Source organism: Kogia breviceps, chromosome 1, assembly GCF_026419965.1.
Source record: "Kogia breviceps isolate mKogBre1 chromosome 1, mKogBre1 haplotype 1, whole genome shotgun sequence".
NCBI classification, from domain to species: Eukaryota; Metazoa; Chordata; class Mammalia; order Artiodactyla; family Physeteridae; genus Kogia; species Kogia breviceps.
In genome coordinates, this window is record NC_081310.1 from 167,140,505 (window position 1) to 167,160,853 (window position 20,349).

General features: G+C 48.8%; 1 protein-coding gene across 6 annotated transcripts in view; it reads right to left on the reverse strand.

Moving 5' to 3' along the window:
- Window positions 1–3,702: 3,702 nt before the first annotated feature.
- The window catches only part of CFAP57 (cilia and flagella associated protein 57), a 78,473-nt gene continuing 61,826 nt past the window's right edge, over window positions 3,703–20,349 (reverse strand). For 4 of the 6 annotated variants that reach the window (XM_067009717.1, XM_067009725.1, XM_067009721.1 and 1 more), the window contains exons 19-21: window positions 18,939–19,073; window positions 18,714–18,857; window positions 10,694–11,283 (exon numbers count right to left, since the gene is read on the reverse strand). In XM_067009717.1, the coding sequence (XP_066865818.1) occupies window positions 10,840–11,283; window positions 18,714–18,857; window positions 18,939–19,073 (723 nt within the window). In that variant the 3' untranslated portion in view covers window positions 10,694–10,839. Of the gene's footprint in view, window positions 4,079–10,693; window positions 11,284–18,713; window positions 18,858–18,938; window positions 19,074–20,349 lie in introns of those variants that run through there. The other 2 variants (XM_067009712.1, XM_067009733.1) reach the window with 2 other exon arrangements.

A 20,349-nucleotide genomic window follows, 5' to 3' on the forward strand; every position in this document is an offset into this window, starting at 1 on the left:
GTCATCCCCCACTAGATGTGTGGTTCCCAGTGGGTGCAGGTTTAGTGCCCGTTTTGCCAACCCTCATGACCTCAGCAGCCAGCACTGTGCCTGGCACATGGGGAGTATTCAGTAAACATGTGTTGAATGAATGAACGTGTGAACTGCCAGATGTGGGGCTATGCAGGGAGTTTGTGAGATGAAGCTGGAAAGGCAAGTTTGGCTCAGGTGGCACAGGGCCTTGAATGCCATGGTGAGGCATTTGGACTCATCTGAGGTACTCATGGAGGGTTCCAAAGTATAATGAGGACATGGCCAGGGCTCTGCTTCTAACAGGCGAATCTGGCACCACACACTACACGATGGGCGGGGAGGGGGCTAGTTGGAGGTGGTTGTCAGCTGGATTGAACCCCTTGTAATGCCTCCTGCTGTCTCTCCTTTTGGTGTGTATGAAATAGACAAGAAAAACAAAATCAAAGTTATCTTTCCATTATCAGCTCACAAAATAATTAGGCTGGACCTGTCCATGCTTCTCTTTGCTTTGCTCGGTGGAGATGACTGGGGGCCTGGTCATAACTCTAGAGCAGCACCGTCCAATAGAAATATAACACGAGCCACGTATATAATTTAAAATGTAAAATCGTCTAGTAATCATGTGAAAAAAGTAAAGAGAAACAGGTGAAATTAATACAGTGAAATTTTAATTTAAGCCCCAAATATTCTCATTTTAATACACAAGTGATTGAGCTCTTTCAAATTCGTCTTGAAAATTCGTCTTGAAAATTCGCTGTGTATTTTATGCTTACAGTGCATCTCAGCTCAGACTAGCCACATGTCTAAAGCTCGCCACGTGTGGCTTGCAGATCCTAGATGGTTCTTCCCCTCAAGGTAAGGTTAGGGCAGGCTGGATCTTGGGGACAAACATGTGGGTTTGCCACTTTGCAAAGCATTATAAAGGAGTTCCCTGCCCTGGGGTGAGCGGGGAAGAAGGGGCCTGGCAGGGCTCAGTGGCTGTGTATTCCTCTTGCCCCTCTGACATTTATTTTCCTCCTGGTCCCAAGGCGGGGCCGGTCCCAGCCAGACCCATCCATGGTCCAGCTGTCCTGGATAGAGCTGGGCAGGGGAAGTCATGAGATCCACGCCCCCCTGCCCTCTACCGGCTTCCCCGGGGGTTTGAAGGGAAGTTTTTGGGTGGAGGGAACAAAGCCTAAAAGCTTCCAGTTTAAACATTGACTGGGTGAGACTTTGTTCTCATTCTGGGTCTTATTGAATAACTTGGAGTTAAAGTGGACAGGCAGGCTCCTCGCAGGGCTGTTGAACTCTGTCCCCAAAGCAGAGGCTGTTGAGGCAGCTCAGATGGGCGGTGCTGAAGGCAGGGGGAGGAGGTGGCAGTCGGCAGAGAGCGTGAGGTGTGGATTCTAACTGATTCCTTAGACCAGGGGTCCCCAAACTTTTTGGCACCAGGGACTGCTTTTGTGGAAGGCAATTTTTCCACGGATTGGGGGGTGGGGCGGGGGGATGGTTCCGGCGGTAATGCAAGCGGTGGGGAGTGGTGGGGAGCAATGGGGTACGGTGGGGAGCGGCAGATGAGGCTTTGCTTGCTCTTCCACTGCTCACCTCCTGCTGTGCGGCCAGGTTCCTAACAGGCCTTTGACGTTGGCGGGGGTGGGGGGGGGACCCCTGTGTTAGATGGTGGGTGGTGGGAGGACCCAGGAGAAGGGAGAGGCCCTGTAGCCCAGCCTCCCTGCTTGGGCCAAGTTCCCACCTCAGGCTATTCTCCACCCGGTAGCTAGAGTGATCCTGTTATGAGGTAGAGCAGGTGAAGTCACTGCTATGCTTAAATTCCTCCAATGGCCTGTCTTACCCAGAGAAACAGCCAGAGTCCTCCCACAATCTCTAAGGCCTTCTCTGACTTCACCCCCACTGTCCCTCTTCTGCTTGTGCTTGCTCAGATCCTCTGCACTGGCTGTTCCCTCTGCCTGGAGCTCTTTCCTCCCACGTGGCTCCCTGCCTCACCTTTCTTCAGGAAGGTGCTCAAATGTCACTGTCTCAGTGAGGCTTCCTTCCTGTGTCTAAAATCACAGCCTTCCCCCGACTTCCTACCTCTCTGCCCTTCGTTCTTTGATTTCGTTTATTCTCTCATGTTTCTCCTTAGCACTTGTTGCTGTCAAATATGCTATATATTCTTATCTGTCTGGAGTATTGCCTGTCTATCACCCTGGAAGATAAGCTTCATGAATGGAGTGATTTATGCATCCTAGCTCCTAGAACAGGCCTGGCATATAATAGGTGTTCAAGCATGAACAGTGGAGAGAATATTGGTTTTGGAACTAGATTGACCTTGAAGGTCTCAGTCCCAGCTCTAGCTCTGCAACCTTAGAAAAATGGCTTAAACTCTGTGTGTCCCAGTCTATTCATCTGTAAAATGGGGACAATACTACTTAGTCTAAATAGTTGGGGGGGGGGGCGATAAGTAATATAATTCATCCAGCAAACATTTACTGTTTCCCTTCTCTGGACCAGGGATTGTGCAGGTGCTGGAGACGGTGGTGAGCAAAAGAGGTCCCATCCTTGCCACCCTGAAAGGCAGTTGGAGAATAAAGGGCTTAAAGCACAGGTGCAACACCAGGTCTTCAATGGCTCCAGGTCCCCTGCCCCCACCCCATGTTCCATGACTGACAGTTGCCCCAGACAGACATCTTTTGGAATATCTGCTCCACTCACAATGACCAGTTTCACTACAGGGATGAACCCCAGTAACCAGGATTCTATCCTGTGACCCACCCCTATGGGTACAGTTGATTGGATAGTGGTGAGCTCCAGACTCAAGCTAGGCCCCAAATATTCTCCTTGGGCAATTTAGACTAGAGACTCTATGTCAGCCTTGGGACATCTACTCATGGGGTGCTAAGGGTCCCCTTCTGCCAGCTGAACTGGCAATGGGAGGTTGGTCTATAGAGAGGCAAGAATAAGAGAGAGAGAGGGGGTTCTAGCCATGTCCCAGGTCTTAGTTCAAGTCCTTCTCGAGGTCTGGTTGTATCTCAGCCCTGAGATTCCATGACACACCAGGAGAGACCTGGGGCTTAATATTTGTTGTTTGGGTATTAGAAGGGTGTCTGGCTTCTGCAGGTGGGAGAAGACAGGGACATCTGGGTTCTTAGTGCATAAAAAAACAGCTCTCCTGGTATGTGTGGCTGGGCCACCCAGTATGGGGTCTAGAGGAAGAGGTGCCCCCCAGAAATGGAGGAGCAGGGCAGGGCCCTGTAGACCGAGGATGACAAGTCTAGAGAGGCATGGAGGTAAGAGAAAGAAGGGCAGAGTTCTGCTTAGAGTCCTGACACCAGGGTCTGCAGATAATGGAAGATGTGGGGGAACTCTACCAACTTTGCCATGTTCATGATTTTACTCTCACCTTCACACAGCTGTGAAAATTCTCAGAAAACCTCATTATGTTTCGTAAGTTAGAAGAAAAACGTAGGAGGCTTTGTCTGGTCCTGACGTGGCTGGCAGAGGAGAAGGCAGGTCAGAAGCGACAGGCAGCCCTGCCCTTGAGGTCCAGAAAAGAGCGGGGAGGGGCGTGGGACCTCTGCAGTGACAGGCAGCCCTGTGCCTGGACAGGGACTAGCAGTGGTGGCTTTGGATGAGCAGGAGCCCCCCGGGCTCAGGGTCCCTTTTCCCTTCCTCCCTCCCCAGCTCCCTGGCTAAACAGAGAGTTGGACGTGATTGTGGGAGAACACCTTTATTCTGCCTGTGTCCCAGGTTCCCTAGGGCAGGAGGGAGAGGCTGGTGTGGTCAGGGCTGCAGGGGCTGCAGCCCAGAGTCAGGCTGGGGACAGGAGCACCGTGCTTCTTCCGGCGTGGCTGGAGACGGCTCACCAGAGTGGGTCACTTGGTCTGCAGCTTTAAGTCTGCTTCTGCCCTCAGGAGGGAAGGCAGCTGCATCCTGGCAAAGGGCTGGAAGCCTGGGACTTGCTCTTGCTCTTGGATCTGGTCTCTGAGGCGCTGGATCTCCAGGCGCTGCATCTCAATGATTCTCCCAGTTTCTTCTTGCTCATTCAGTCTCATGGTGGGAGGCCTGCCTGGCAAGTCTTTGCTGGACACTGTAGGGGACAGAGCAGGACTAGTGTGGGCCTGTTACTGGGCTGCTGCACAGCTTATCCTCCCTTCCCCGTCTAACCTCCATCCCCGCACACATTTATGGAGCACCTGCTATGGGGTAGACACTCCAACCCAGATGCTAGGGAGATGGAGGTGAGCCATTTCACTGTGTAGCAGAGAAGGAGAGACGAGGAGACACGCTTTGGAGGGATAAGGCAAATGCTAAACCTGACCTCAGCCCGGCCCCTCTCCTGAGCCCCCCAGTGTGCCTGCCCCGAGGCCCCCTCCATTGGGGGCTGCTCGGTCCCCACACCCCAAACAAAGTGGCACTCTCCTGTTGACCCGGGTTGGCCTGCAAGCTGCTAGTCCTCCTCCTCACGTAAACCTGCTCCCAGAGACCCCTCTCTAGCCCTCCTGCTGTGGCCACTCACTCACGTTCCCTGAGGACGTCCCTCGAGACTCTCAGCCATCCTCCTCTCTCAGTGCTGTCCTGGGTGATGCTGGTGTCCACGAGGGTCCACAGCTCACCCCACTCCCTGGCCTCACGAGGCTAAACTCTCAGCATTAATTGTTTGGCCTGCACACCAGCTCCACACCCACTCTGTGGCTTCCCCTCCCTCGTCACGCCCAGGATCTTTCACTCTAGTGTTCCATTCACCTCTTCTTAGAATGAATTTAGACCTCATCTTTCTGGACAACTCCATTTTTTTTTTTTTTTTTTTTGTGGTACGCGGGCCTCTCACTGCTGTGGCCTCTCCCGTTGCGGAGCACAGGCTCCGGACGCACAGGCTCAGCGGCCATGGCTCACGGGCCCAGCCGCTCCGCGGCATGTGGGATCTTCCCGGACTGGGGCATGAACCCGCATCCCCTGCATTGGCAGGCGGATTCTCAACCACTGCGCCACCAGGGAAGCCCAACAACTCCATTTTTTACCTACCAAATGGGTCCCTCTTAGATTCACTCCTTTTCTGACCAGGTAGACCCACAGTGAGTTTCTTCTCCCATCTAGATGCCTCGTCCCTCTGCTACAGGTACCCTGCCCAGCCTACATCCAAGATAATCTGAGCATCCAGGGTCTCCACTTTCACATCTGGCCTCCTGCGCATAACCGATAAAAGTAACACACGAGATTCAAGTTCTTGGTTTCCAACCCCAGACACACTTTATGTCCATAGTCAGCAAACTCTCATTCCCCACAGCAGCACTTAGGAACTTCAATCTTTACTCCAACTCCTCTGCCCTACTTAGAAAAAAATTGTGTTAAAATCTATATAACATAACATTTACTAACTTAACCATTAAAAAAATTTTATTTACTTATTTATTTATTTGGCCACATGGGTCTTAGTTGAGGCACTCAGGATCTTCGTTGCTGCGTGTGGGATCTTTTAGTTGTGGCATGCGAACTCTTAGTTGCGGCATGTGGGATCTTTAGCTGTGGCATGAGAACTCTTAGTTGTGGCATGTGGGATCTTTAGCTGTGGCATGAGAACTCTTAGTTGCAGCATGTGGGATCTAGTTCCCTGGCCAGGGATTGAACCTGGGCCCCCTGCATTGGGAGCACAGAGTCTTAGGGACCGGACCACCAGGGAAGTCCCTTAACCATTTTTAAGTGTATGGTTTAGTAGTGTTAAGTACATTCACATTGTTGTGCAACTAATCTCCAGAACTCTTCTCATCTCGAAAAACTCAAACCCCATCCGCATTAAACGGCTCCCCAGTCCCCCCACCCCCAGCCCTTGGTAGCCACCATTCTGCGTTCTGTCTTTATGAATTTGATGACTCTAGGTATCTCAGATAAGTGGAATCATACGGTATTTGTCCTTTTGTGTCTGGCTTAGCATAATGTCCTTAAGGCTCATCTATGTTGTATCATATGTCAGAATTTCCTTCCTTTTTAAGGTTGAATAATATTTCATTGCATATATAGACCACATTTTGTTTATCCATTCATCTATTGTTGGAAATTTGGGTTGCTTCCACCTTTTGGCTACTGTGAATAACTCTGCTATGAACATGAGTGTACAAATATCCTCTTTGAGATCCTGCTTTCACTTCTTTTGGGTATAAACCCAGAACTGCAATTTCTGGTTCATATGGTAACTCTGTTATTAATTTTTTGAGGAAACACCTTACTGTTTTCCATAGTGGCTGTACTGTTTTACATTCCAATCAACAGTGCACCAGGGTTCCAATTTCTCCAGACCCTTGCCAACACTTGTTACTTTCTGGGGTTTTTTTTGTTTGTTTGTTTTTTCTTTTTGGTTTGGTTTATTTTGATAGTAGCCATCCTAATGAGTTGTAACGCAGTATCTCATTGTGGCTTTGATTTCATTTCCCTAATTGTTAGTAATACTGAGCATTTTTCATGTGCTTGTTTGCCATTTGTGTATCTTCTTGGAGAAGTGTCTATAGTCCTTTGCCCATTTTTAAATCAGGTTTGTTTGTTTGTTTGTTTGTTTTGGAGTTGTAGGAGTTCTTTATATATTCTGGACATTGACCCCTTATTAGCTGTATGATTTCTCTCATTCCATAGGTTGACTTTTCACTCTGTTGATTGTGTTCTTTGATGCACAGAAGTTTTAAATTTTGACAGTCTAATTTATTATATATTTTCTTTTGTTGGCTGTGCTTTTGATATCATATCCAAGAAATTATTGCCAAATCCATCCTCTCCTCTGCTCTTAATGGATGACATTGCCACCCTCTTCACTGAGGAACTGTGTCTCCAACTCCCTCACCACAGTCAAGCTTCTCTCAGTGGAAGAGGGGTCTCTTTCCTATCTGCTGCCAACCCCTTCCCTGGAGGAAAAACTAGAAAAGAACAGATGATGGTGGCCAAGGAAGAGAGTATTTTAAAGAGGAAGTGGTCATCAGTGGCCAGTAGCCAGCCTTGCCTTGGCCTCTAATTGACCTGATGGGGCCAGCATTCAGAGTACTCGACTTATCCCATCCTTCCCAGGAGAAGTCTGGATCCTTCTCTGTCTTCCTTTGCTCCTTGCCTCTTCTCCTTTACTGCAATTTCTAGATTCTTGATCTTTCTAGGTTCTTGATTTCTTCTCTTTTCTAGGTCTTGACCCTTCATTCTCCTTCTGCTACTGGTTGTCCCTGGTAACCATCTCCTCAGTCAAGCTGTGGCCTAGCCATAGAGCCCTGGGAAAAGTAGCACCCCTGGGAAGGTATAGCACACAAAAGCCTACCAGCCCATCCACCCACCAGCCCATCCACCTTCTTGGGCCTGCATCACTCACCTCTGCCTAGTTTCTGTTTACCTCCCCGCCTGCTTTTTTCATATACTCATTATAGGCATCTGTATATTTTCTTTGGAGAAATGTCTATTCAAGTCCTTTGCTTATTAAAAACGTTTTGTTATTGTTGTTGTAGTTAAGTTGTAGGAGTTCCTTATATATTCTGGATGTCAACCCTTTATCAGATATATGATTTTCAAATATCTTCTCCCATACCATGGGGTTGCCTTTTCACAATTGTCGATAGTGTTCTTTGATGCACAAAAGCTTTAAATTTGGATGTAGTCCAATTTATCTACTTTTTGTTGTCTGTACTTTTGATGTCATATCTAATAAATCATTGCAAAATCTAATATAATGAAGTTTCCCCCTATATTTTCTTCTATGAGTTTTATAGTTTTAGCTCTTACGTTTAAGTCTTTGGTCCATTTTGAGTTAAATTTTGTTTATGATGTAAGGTAAGGGTCCAACTTCATTCCTTTGCATGTGGATATCCAGTTTTCCCAGCACCATTTGTTGAAAAGATTGTCCTTTCCTCATTGAATAGTCTTGACACCCACATTGAAAATCATTTGACCCTTTATGCGAGTGTTTATTTCTGGGCTCTGTATTCTATTCCATTGGTCTATATGTTTATATTTATGCCAGTACCATACTGTTTTGATTACTACAGCTTTGCTGTAAATTTTGAAATAGGAAGTGTGAGGCCTCCAACTTTGTTCTTTTTCAAGAGTTTTGGCTATTTGGGGTACCTTGAAACTCCCAATGAATTTTAGAATGGATGTTCTATTTCTGCAAAAAAATGTCATTGGGATTTTGATAGTGATTACATTGAATGTGTAGATCACTTTGGATAATATTGACATTTTAATAAATCTTCCAGGCCATGAAGAAAAGTTGTCTTTCCATTTGCTGGTGTATTCTTCAATTTCTTTCAGTGTTTTTTTTTTAAATAGTTTTAGGTGTACAGGTAGTCCTTTACCTCCTTGGTAAGTTTATTCCTAAGTATTTTACTCTCTTGGATGCTACTGTAAGTTAAATTATTTTCTTAATTTCCTTTTCAAATTATTCATTGTTAGTGTATAAAAATGCAACTGATTTTTGTGTGCTGACTTTATATCCTGCAATTAGGATTTTTTTCTTTGCACTCTGGTATTCTAGAATTTCATGATGATGGACCTGATGGTTCTATTTTTAACCACTGTATTGGTTACTAGGTAGATCTAACAGCTTCTTAAAGACTTTCCCTCTTGCTTTCAGCCACACCTTCACCCCCACTTCCAGAGACAGCTGCTTCTGCCAATTCCTGAGCCTTTCAGGGGTTCATCAGGTTTCTTCTAGGTTCCCCACTCCTGGCTTAGGATTCAGGTTCCTCGGGTCTATGAAGTCAGTAACCACTCATCTATCCATTTTCCAGCTTTCAAAATTGTACGTCTCTTGTTTCCTTTGTGTTTTCTTTGGTTTATTTATGCCATTTTAGTAAGTTTTCAATTAGCCATCTTTAATTAGACGTTCTAATAATATGGTTTTAATAACTGAAAACCAAGCAGGTGTGTCTAGTAGGCCTGTTGGTTAATTGTTGTGTGAATGACAATATAAATGCTGCTAAAACTAAAACTGTGGTTGGGGATGATAACCTCTCCTGTTCAGATAAAGAATTCTTCAAAACTAACTGAATTGGTCAATTTTAAACAATATAGGAACGTATATTTTGAGCTAACTTGTTTTGGAGGCCCCATGTTCAGAACCAGAAGCCAGACTTAGGTTCTTCATGATCAAGGCAGACAATTGGTAATACCTGTCTTCAGCCATTACCGATGAAACCTCCCTTGAGTGAAGCTCTATGACACAAGTGGCATGATGTTTGGTTTGCTTCAGAATAATCTACTATGGGTGTGGGAGGGAATAACTGGGGTGGGGGGGGCGTGGCGATAACGATGAAGCAAGAGCAACAGTTGTTCAAGTCAGGGAATGAATTCATGGGGATTCATTAGAATTTCTCTCAATTTTTGTCTATGTCTGATAGTTTCCATCATAGTAATAAGAAGAACCTGGCTATATCATACAGCATCCTGAGGAGGTCTCAACTGGTTATTTGCTAGGCCTCTGGGGCATATTTGAAATATTTTTTTAAAAGAGAAGTTTTGCGATTGTTCACAGACACATCTATGCTTCACCTCCAACTGAAGATGGTTTCACCTCCAAGAAGTCAAGTTCTGTCTTTCTCTTTTTCACAAATTGGTTAATTAAATTAAATTAATTTATTTGGCCATGCCACACGTCTTGTGGGATCTTAGCTCCCCGAACAGGGATTGAACCCTGGCCCTCGGCAGTGAAAGCGCAGAGTCCTAACCACTGGGCCGCCAGGGGATTCCCAAGTTCTCAGTCTTTTTAACACATGCTGTGCTCTTATTTCAGTTCTTCAGAGCTTATACTGTTCTTCGGGTACTACTCACAGAGTTTACCCTCTCAACTTCAACTCTAACGACAATGGCGTATGAGACAACAATTTTATATATATATATATATATATATATATATATATAACTTGTAACAGTTCAAGACTCACAAACAGTTATGAAAATAGTGCAGAGAGTTCCTGTGTATCCTTCAGCTACCCTTCGCCAATGATAATACCTTGCATAACCATAGTACCTGATGTGGCTGATATTTGAACGACCCAGTCCACAGCTGTGGAATGTTTCAGTTCATTAGGGTTTCTAAGCTTTATTCCTGACGGTAAACCACCAGAAAACAATATACTTGAACTATGTTGGCTTAATTTTCCACAGGAATACCTTATACTCTTGTTTTTTATCGACTGTACAGGTAAGAAATGGACACCTGAAGAATGTTTTCTTATTGTCTGAAAACCTACCGTTAAAGACTGTCAGTTACATTGTTCAATATCCCTTTTGTAAGGCTCCATGTATTTAGTTTCTCACAGAACTTAGTACCAGGGAAAGGTTTGTTCCTCCAGAAAAAAACTTCCTTTCCTCATGTGAGAGCTATGTAAACCATCATATTTTTTCCCGTTTTGTCTTGGCTAGCAGAAATTCAGAGGACTTTTATAACTGCAATAACTAACTCATTTAATATATATATATATTTATTTTCTGTGTGTGTGGTACGCGGGCCTCTCACTGCTGTGGCCTCCCCCGTTGCGGAGCACAGGCTCCGGACGCGCAGGCTCAGCGGCCATGGCGCACCGGCCCAGCCGCTCCGCAGCATGTGGGATCTTCCCGGACCAGGGCACGAACCCGTGTCCCCTGCATCGGCAGGCAGATTCTCAACCACTGCGCCACCAGGTAAGCCCCTCATTTAATATTTTTAATGTAAGTCTTTCCCCTCTCCCTTTAAATTGTTTCTGGTCCTTATTTTTGCCTTTATTTTCATCGTACAGGTCCACAATTGTAAAATGCAAAAAGCTTTAAAAATGGAAAGCATTTTAAAATTCATGAAGTTTAGTGTGAATATTCATATGTTTCACTACAGAAATACTAATGTGTTTGATTTCAGGGCACTGCCCCAGACAGTATATATGGTATGTTCTTCCTAAGATCTGAAAGATTCTGAATTCTGAAACCTTTGCTAACCCCAAGAATTCTGGATTTGCGAGTGTTTGAATGTGGTGGGGTCCTCACAAATCCTTTGAAGAGCAGGCGCGTGGCATGCAGAGGTGCCCAGGAAGCCATGGGGTGGATGTGAGCTGATACAGGAGGAAACTCAGGAGAGGCAGCTCTGAAAGCCAAAGGGAGACCTGCTCGCGTCTGCCATTGGTCCCTGGATCCCAGTGTCCATCTTTCTTGACCACTGGTGACATTACCTGCCTCTGGAACGTCTTGTGGTTGAATTTTCTTGGTCAGTTTCAGGGCTGCTTCAAGGTCATAGACTTGGGAGCGGGTGAACTTCAGCTCTCTGCGGAGCTCATTAATCTCCTTGATCAGGGAGACATTTTCCTATAGAGAAGAAGGAGGAGAGAGTGAGTGTAGATGGATAAGTGGTCAGTGGGCACAGGACCTGCTCTGGCCTGGGGCTAAGGGTGTGGGGAGGAGTCAGGGTTGGTCTCGGACCCAGATTACGTCTCTGGTGCCTCTACTGTGGCATGAGTCTTTATCCTGGCTCATGGAGCAGCCTCTTGAGCTACCAGCTGACTTACCTTCAGGTGGACTCTGGCAAAGTTAGCTACAGGCAGTGTGCACCATTCCCATCCAACCAGGCTCTTCCCATCCGTAGCAACAACAAAGCTTTTCTAAGCACTTTTCATGAACTTAATTCATTGAAGCTTCATAATAACCCTATGCATAGATTCTATTACAACCACTGTTTTAAAGTAGAGAAAACTGAGGCACAGAGAGGTGATGTAACTTACCCCAATTACATAGATAGCAAGTGGCAGAGCCAGGATTCTGACCCAGTCTGGCTCCAGAGCTCTGAGCTCTTAAGTACTGTGCTACACTTTGTTTTTTTCCCATTCATTTGTTGAACCTACATTTATGTGGTATCTGCTGCATCCCCGGGGTGCAGACAGAAATAAGACATGGTTTCTGCTCTCAGCAGCATACAGTTTACTGAGGAATAAAGAAAAGTAAATGGATGATTAACATTTGCTACATCCACTGGAAGTTCACTTCTCTCAGTGTTTGATAAATATCCATCCATCCAATATTTCTTGAGTACTTGTTATGTGCCAGGCACTGTGCTGATCCTGAGGTGTATATATAGAGAAAGTAAGACTTGGCCTCTGTTCTTGAGGAGTTTAGGGTTTAGTGAGGGGTCTGGGCACACTTTAGTGAGGTGGCCACCGTGCTGGGATGGAGGAGTGGGACACAGAGGAAAGGCACTTAGCTCTGCCCGAATGACCAGGGTGGATTCCTAGGAACTGACCCCTGGGCTGAGGCTTGACAGAGTTACCAAGGAGAGGGTAAAGGGGGTCCCAGATAACTGGAATGGCAAGAGAAAGGCACAGAATGACACGGCAGGTGTGTGGGGTGACCTGCTGCAGTTCTGTGTCACAGAATACGAGGTGAGAGGAGTAGAGAGGCGTGCAGGGCAGAGCCCACTGCAGGCCAGGTGGAGGGGCTCTGCTCTCTGGGACCAAGCAGTCTCTTCTCTCTTGCCTTGCCTTCCTTTTCACACTCGGCACAGGAGCCCCAAGGGAGGCTCCATGGAGGCGTCCCTCTCACCATGGACCGCTCTGCTCTTGGAGCCCACGGCCTCAGTCCTCAGCACATCCGCCACAGCACCTCTCATAGGACTATGCACAAATCGCCTGAGGATCCTGTTAAATGTGGCTGCTGACTCAGCAGGCCTGGAGCTGCTCCTGAGATTCTGCATTTCTAACCAGGTCCCAGGAGATGCTGCTGTGGGTAGTAGCAAGGCCCTCGAGGGTCTGAGTACCAACAAAGGCAAACACTGACCAAATCTACATAAGACGAACCTGTGCCAGAAACAAACTGTGCTTCCCCTTGGGACACTGTCTCTGGAGTGGTGAGTGTGGAGTCTGAGCCCAGAGGACAGGGTGATCCCAGAGCACTGCTGTCAGCGAGCAGGACAAGCCTTCTCTGTTATGGGGATGTGACCTGCAGACACCCTGATAGTCCTTCCCTCCAGAGCCTTTTTAATTAGGCAGATCAGATCTACCTTCAGATTTTCGGCATTTCACTTAATTTCACTCTTCCTCATTAAGAAAAAATGTTCTCCGGATGAAATGCCCAATTATTACCAGTCCCTCATTCGCAGGCTCGGCTTTGTGCCTGTTTTTCTATAGAGTCAGCAGGTTTTCTCCTTCTGATTTTTTACCCTTTTAACCAGCCCAGGCCTTGGTGATGCATAGCCCACATTTTCTTTCCAGATGCTCTGTTTCCTCCCCCTGGAATTTCTCCATGCTGACTTTATATCATGACATAATCACTTAAGTACGTATTTATTGGATTCTAAGACCTTGGACTCTGCCTGGCCTGTAAGAGGTGCTCAATAAATATTTGTGGAAGGGATAAGCAAATGAATAACTAGCACAGTGGATACCAAGTTGAATAAGATGAATCTTGTAAACCAGGAAATTACAAACCAGGGGGTAAATGTTGAGCAGGGGAGACCAGACAGAAGGGAGTCTTAGGAGAGCCACAGGGAACTCCTGGGCACACCAGCCCACACTCAGGGGTTCTCTCCACGCCTCCTCTTAGTTGGCGTCACTTAGCTTCACTTCCCCTGCTTCATTCAATAAAATAATAGTAACCAGAATAAAGATTAGAGACTGAAAGTGCCATTTCTCCAGTTCTCTCCAGAAACATTTTTAGGTACTTCTTCCCGGTCAACCTCCATTCATTTCATCACTCAATCCTGTCGACTTTGTGTCCGAACTGAATCTCATGTTCATTCATAACCAGCTCTCAGCATCTTTCACCTCTACTACTGTAATGGCCCCACGTGGAGCCCCCGCCATTCTCTCCACCCTGTCGTCATGACTGGGACTTCAGGCTCCTGGTACCTTTTGATACGCATGTTTCTGACGCCACTGCCAGCCCTGGACACCTCCATGAGGCTGGTCACCTAAGACAGGTCTCCAGAACACGACTCAGGCCTCACTAGGGTGTGATTGAGGCCCAGGACTCAGTGCAGCCCGATTCCTCTGCTCTGTTGGTTCATTTATAAAAACAGAAAGCCTATTAGGTGCTTATTGTGCCAGACGTGGGAGGCCCAGCTTGGATCCAGTGCAGAGAGATGCCTCGCAGGGTGGTCTCACGGGTGTGAGGAAGCCTCCCTGTGGAGCCTGGGGGAGGGGCGGTGCAGGGAAGAGTGTTTCAGGCCCCAAGCCAAGAGGGAGCAAGCAGGGTCTGAGCCGCCAAATGCTCGAAGACGATGATAATAACAAGATAACAACTCCAAGGGCGGACTTGATTCCTGCACTGTGTCAGACGCTTTGCATACACAGCCTCATTTAATCCCCACAACCACCTCAGGAAGAAGGTGTTATGGGATTCAGCTGCATAGGAAGAAGCCGAGGCCGTGCAGGGGTGGCAGAGCTGGGGTTCGAATCTGGTGGCGTCTGCCCCCGGGTGCCTTGATGCCTCTGACTGCTGCCTCCCCGGCTCCACTCTCTCACCTCTGCTGTACATGACCTCTGTCAACACCTCACATAGCATGGGGGCCGAGGGAGCCCCTGAAAAGTACAAGTGGGGCTGCCTTAAGAGGGCTTTCTGGGGTGGTAAGCGTTCTGAGGAGTCCAGAGGCCACACTGAGGTCAACTGTAAGTGCCTTGGGTAGTTTTGTGAAGTCAAAACACGAGTGCAACAGGTTTGCTGAGCTTTCTGTTCTTGATTCCCCCCTTGGTCAGGATGGCCTACAAAGGTCCCTCTGATCCTCCAGACCCCCAGCCAGCTCCTCTGGCAGGGAAAATCTGATCTGGGTCCACTGAGCGCCAGGACTTGGGGCATGTGAGGGAGGCTGGCTCGGGGATACTAAGGTCTGTTTATATAGAAAGGCTTCTGAACAAAGAGGCGACGCCAAGCTGTCCAGCACTGCCTTTGGTCGAGGGCAATGCCAGAGAGCGTCACACGGGAACCAACTGACAGAGCTTCAGACTCCAGGGAGAAGGGCGCAGAAAGGAAATGCCTAGAGCACCCCCTGCTGGCCTACCTTGAGTTGACACCTTTAAGAATACAGCAGGGTCTGGTTAGTGTGGAAAATGCAGGCAACGGATTTATTCCGATAACTTGGGAGTCCCACTTAGTGGCGTCTTTCCGGAGCCCACAGCTGGTGGGATCGCCATCTGCCTAACTGCACAAATGAACCATTTCTCCACTCCTCTTTCGGTCTTCCGCTCACATCTAACCACCCACTTCTATTCATCACCTCTACTCTGAAACATCTTCTGACGTCACAACTTTCCCCTCCCAAGGCCTGTCATCTCCCTTTAACATGGGAGTCATCCTCGGAAGGGTTTTCCTGCCACTTGCCTTTCCCCACTGGTCTTTCCCCCCCCCCCCCCGCCCACTGAAGTAACCTTTCCAGAACAGATAACACCCCTACCTACTTAAGAAACCTTAGGGGGCACCAGCTTATAAAATAAACTTCATGCTTCTTGTGTGGCACGGAAAACCCTTTCAACGTGACCGTAAGCTACCTACCGTTCCAGAGGGCCTTTCCTCCCTGCCCCCATGCTCTGCAATAAAGTTACGTCGGGGGATTCCTGGGTCCCCAAACACCCCACAGGCCTCTCTCTTCTCTGACTGTTCTCAGGTTGTGTCCTCAGCCTGGAAGCTCTCCCCCCATTGCTCCCTGACCTCCTCTACTCACCCTTCAAGGCCCAGCTCAAATGCCATGCCCCCTAGCTGAAGCCCCCCTCTCTGGTGAGCTTACCACCCTGGATGCGCTGTATGGAGCAGTGCTTATCTGTGTCTGGCTCAAGTTCCCTAGGTGAGCTCCCTGAGAGTAGGCAAGTCATCACATTAATCTGGGAATCCCCCACGGCCAGCTTGCAGCTTGGCATGTAAGAAGCCCGCAAAATATGTGTCCTGAATGAATAAAGTACGTGTCCTAGATGTTTGTATTCCATTGCAACTCTTATTTTAGTATCGGCAATCATGCTGGAGAATGAATGAGGAGGCCCGTGCTCCTATCTGAACATATAAATGAGACAGTGACCTCATTTTCTGTGTTTTCTAACAAGTTTCTCTCAGATGCCATGTCTGCCCCAGCCTTCCTCAGCTTTTTTGAGACTTAAGGGTCAGGGCCTTGGTACCTGCAGATGCAGCTCCTTACAAATGCATACCAAAGCAATGGGCACCCAGGGCCACCAGCTGGGGCGGCCTGGGATCAGCTGTACTGTCCCGTTTTCCATGCCTCAAGCCCATGGGCACTCCCAGTCTGTACTGTGATGGCCTTCCAGGCTCTCCTACTAGATTTTGCCTTCGTTCTTTTTTTTTTTTTTTTTGGATTTTTATTTATTTACTTTTGGCTGTGTTGGGTCTTCGTTTCTGTGCGAGAGCTTTCTCTAGTTGTGGCAAGCAGGGGCCACTCTTCATCGCGGTGCGCGGGCCTCTCACTGTTGCGGCCTCTCTTGTTGTGGAGCACAGGCTCCAGATGCTCAGGCTCAGTAGTTGTGGTTCACGGGCCTAGTTGCTCCGTGGCATGTGGGATCCTCCCAGACCAGGGCTCGAACCCGTGTCCCCTGCACTGGCAGGCAGATTCTCAACCGCTGCGCCACCAGGGAAGCCCTGCCTTTGTTCTTGAGTAAGTCTTTTGCTCGGAAGAAGGGAAGGAAAATAGCATTTTTGGAGCACCTGTTCTGTACAGGGCCAGTGGCCAATGCTTGACATTAGTTAGCTCACTCAGTCCTTGCAGTAATTGGCTGAGGGTGGTGTTTTCTTCCTCTCTTACAGATAGGAAGGCAGCTCCTGGAGAAGTTCAGGACCGACCCCCCACCTCCCCCAGCAAGACTGGCCAGCAGGAGGGTAAACTGGGTCTGTACAAAGACAGGGCTGTGCTCTTTTCTCCAGGCACGCCACCTTGCCTGGCCCTTAAGACCAAAGAAAGAAACAATTTTTATCATCCAGAACAGTCGTTTTGAAAGTTCTTTTTTTAAGTCTTCCAAACAAAATCTTACACAGAGCCTACTGCAATAAGCAAGGAGTCTCCCTGGTTGAGCAGGTGGTGGGAACCCAGGGCCCCGCGTCCTGGCCCCCCGCAGTTGCCTGTGGCACTTCTGTGCGTCCACAGGGCTCCGCGGCGCACAGGTTTACAATGCTGCGGAGCAGACACTCTCCAGGGTTCCCTGTTGCTGCTTCCCTCTGCCAGCCACCGGCTAGCGGCAGCGCGTGGGGCAGAAGCCCTGCTCAGGCCTCTCTGCTCCCGCTACCCCGGCTCTCACCGTGGCCCAGCAGGAGCGGGTATGTGGCCCCCGGGGAACGGCGGAGCAAAAGAGGCCCTTCTGCCTGTCCTGAGCCGCCTCATGCTGACGCTTACGCCCTCACCTAGGCGGTGGTCTTCACTCTCTTTCCTTTTCCTTCTTCTCCGAGGATTGCCGTTTGCTTTGGGCGTCTGGTTGGCATGGAGAGAGGGACCCAGCCCTTGGAGGACCCCCTCAGGCCTGTGCTCTGGTGGCAAGTCACAGATGAGAGCTCAGCAATGTCACCAGTTGACAGCCACTCCTGCAGTCTCCCTGGTCTCCCCGCCCCGCAGGCTGCACTGCAGTGCCCCCGGGGACTCTCCACGCTTGGGAGCACTCCAGACCCTTAGCAGTGGCTCTGTGTATCAGCTGCTGGTGCCTAAGGGTCCCACCAATTGAATCTACTCCTATCTCTGGGCCTCTGACTGCTTTCATGGCTCAGAAGCTGGGCAGTGGGCTGCTTGATGGTGTGGGCTGCTTTTAAGCAGGGGCTGGTTGTAAGGTGGCACGAGACCTGCCGTGCCTGGGGCCGGCCTGAATTGCTGTGTGCTCTGCCCAGCTGTGTTCGGAACTGACTTGCTTCAATCCAACTGCAGCCCATCCCCATTCCAGCATTTTAATGGCAGCATTACAGAAATGGAAACATAAAAAGATACATGCCTTATAAATGTGATTCTGATGTTCTCTTTTGATATTAATTCACATTAACTGCCTCAGGTGATACTGATACCCAAAGAGAAATTGGCAGCAGAATCCTGCCTGGCAGTCCGACAATGTGTGTAAAGTGGAGGTGGCAGTAATGGGGTTAGGCTCTCTGAACAGCCCTAGGAAGAGTCTGGGGAGGTGGGCGTGGAGAGCTCATTAAAGCGAGGGGAGGCCAACACTTAGGGTGGGTGTGGTTGGCTCTGGACCCGAGAGATAAGAGTAGGGACCTGAGGCACCAGAAAAGCCGGAGGAGGTGGGAGGAGATGGGCATGTTCCCAGGAGAGAACTTGGCCAGCAGGGACCATGTGATACAGGTAGCAGAATAAAAAGCAGCAGAACAAAGTAAGGTGAAACAAGAGCCGGAAACAGAAAAGAGGAGAAGGAAGAGAGTAACTTGGAGAGCTAAAGTCACGTGGCCAAAGTCCAGAGGGGACAGGGGTCAAGGAAAGGAGTGAGGCAGGATGCAGGAGTACTTTGGATAAAGGTGGGAGTAGAAAAAAGAAACGGGTGGCTGGTGAAGTGAGATGGGGCAAAAATGAATGAACCTTGGAGGGGCAGGAGTGGGCATGGAAACGCCTAGAAAACCTCCTTGGTGGGGCTCTGGGCCATGGTCACCGCCAGGACGAGCTCTGGGGGGTCAGAGGAGACAGGTCAAAGAAGGAGCTTTGGAGAAAGCTAGTGGGTCCTTTGGACATTTGGGGAACCCTGAGGGCAGTGGTCTTGGAGGGGCCCTTGACAGGCTCTCTTGTCTCTGATGGCCCAGGCTTGAGGGAGCTGAGGGGCGCATGCGGGTACCTGCATGATGCGGACATAATCCGCGCGGTGCAGCTCACTCTCCTTGACCACCTTCTTCTTGAGAGTGGCCAGGCTCCTCTCCAGGTGCTCCCGCTGACGGGTGTACTCCTGCTGCAGGTCCGAGTTCAGCCCTGTGATCTCCACCTGATGGGGCAGGAGGGGCTCACCGTGAGGGAGGGGAGAGCCTGGAGGGCAGGGGAGGGCGGAAAGGGAGGCAGAGCTCACCATGTCTGCCCGCTGCACATACTTCTCAAAGAGAGCGCGGACCTTCTCCTTCAGCTGCCGGGGTTCTTGGATGTACGCCACACAGTTGTGAAGGTCCATCTTAAACCGTTTGACCAGCGCCTCCAAGTCCCGCTCCTGCAAGCAGAGGCATTTACTTCTAGCCCCATAAGCACTCTCCAGGGGCAGGGGCTGCAGCCTTGTGGCTGCGTAAAGGGACAAGAGACACCTCATCTAGCACTTACCGTTGACCACCAGGGGCCACACAGGGCCCAGAGGCCTGGATGGGCACATAGCCCAGAGGGAGAGGCCCTAAAACTCCTGTGTCCCTGGCCTGAACAGTTGCATTTTTAGGAGGCAGCACACACTGATTCCTTTATTGGCTCTGGATTCCCTCCAGAACCACAGGACTTAAAAGGCTAAAAGAGGCGTAAGCGGTCACCTACTCCTTTCGGAGCCAAGATGGAGAGCATCATTCTCTCTTGCAGATCCCTGCGCCAGGGCTTCCCTGCCCCCTTGTTAGCTCATCCAGTGTTTCTCCTTCCTGAGGGCTGCTGTGAGTGGGTAGGGAAGATAATGACAAAATTGAGCAGACTGGTTCATCTGCAAGCTTGGGCTACATCCTCCTTCTTCCATCATGCTTTCTCAGACCCATCTTCCCTTACGCCTGACCTAGAGAGACTCTCCTTTTTCTTCTCTCCCACAGCTCTTTATTCATGTTCCATAATTTTCAGCCTTGGCTGGCTGATAATTACTATGCATATGCCACAGATCACCTGTCAACCTTTTCAGTTTGTGAAGGGCAGGATCTGTATCAGTTCACGTTGATAGCTCTGCAGCTTCTAGTATTACCTAGTACAGAGTCAATCCTTAATGTGAGGGGTGGAAAAATTCAATCTGTTTCTACCAACATTACGAGGTGCTCTGTGCCAGGGGGTGAGGGTGCAGCCAAGTCCTGGCCCAGGACCAGAAGACTGGGTTCCCAGCCCTGGCTCTGTACGTGCTCACTAGCTGTGGGTGCTGGGTGAAGTTGCTAACTTCTTAATCTCTCTGACCTTGCTTTCCTTGTTTATTACATAGAGAGACCGGAATAGGCGACTTCTGAGGTCCTCTTAGCTCAACATTGTTTTGGTAGTCAAGCCTTTAACCACCGACTACAGATGATCTCTCTGAGCATGTTCCTTCCCAGGCCACACAAGTCAATGTTGTGAGCATTTCTATAACACTGGCTTCCCACCTCCTCGATCACTATACCCAAAGTCATTTTATAGTCTCAGATGGATTCAGTTACGTAAATTTACATGAGCCTGAAATAGCGCAGGGCTGTGAGCAAGTAAAGAATTTGAGTTAAAATGGGTGTATCTTAGCTATGGGCTGGCTCCGTCTCTTGGAAGCCAGCTGCCCGTTGCAGATA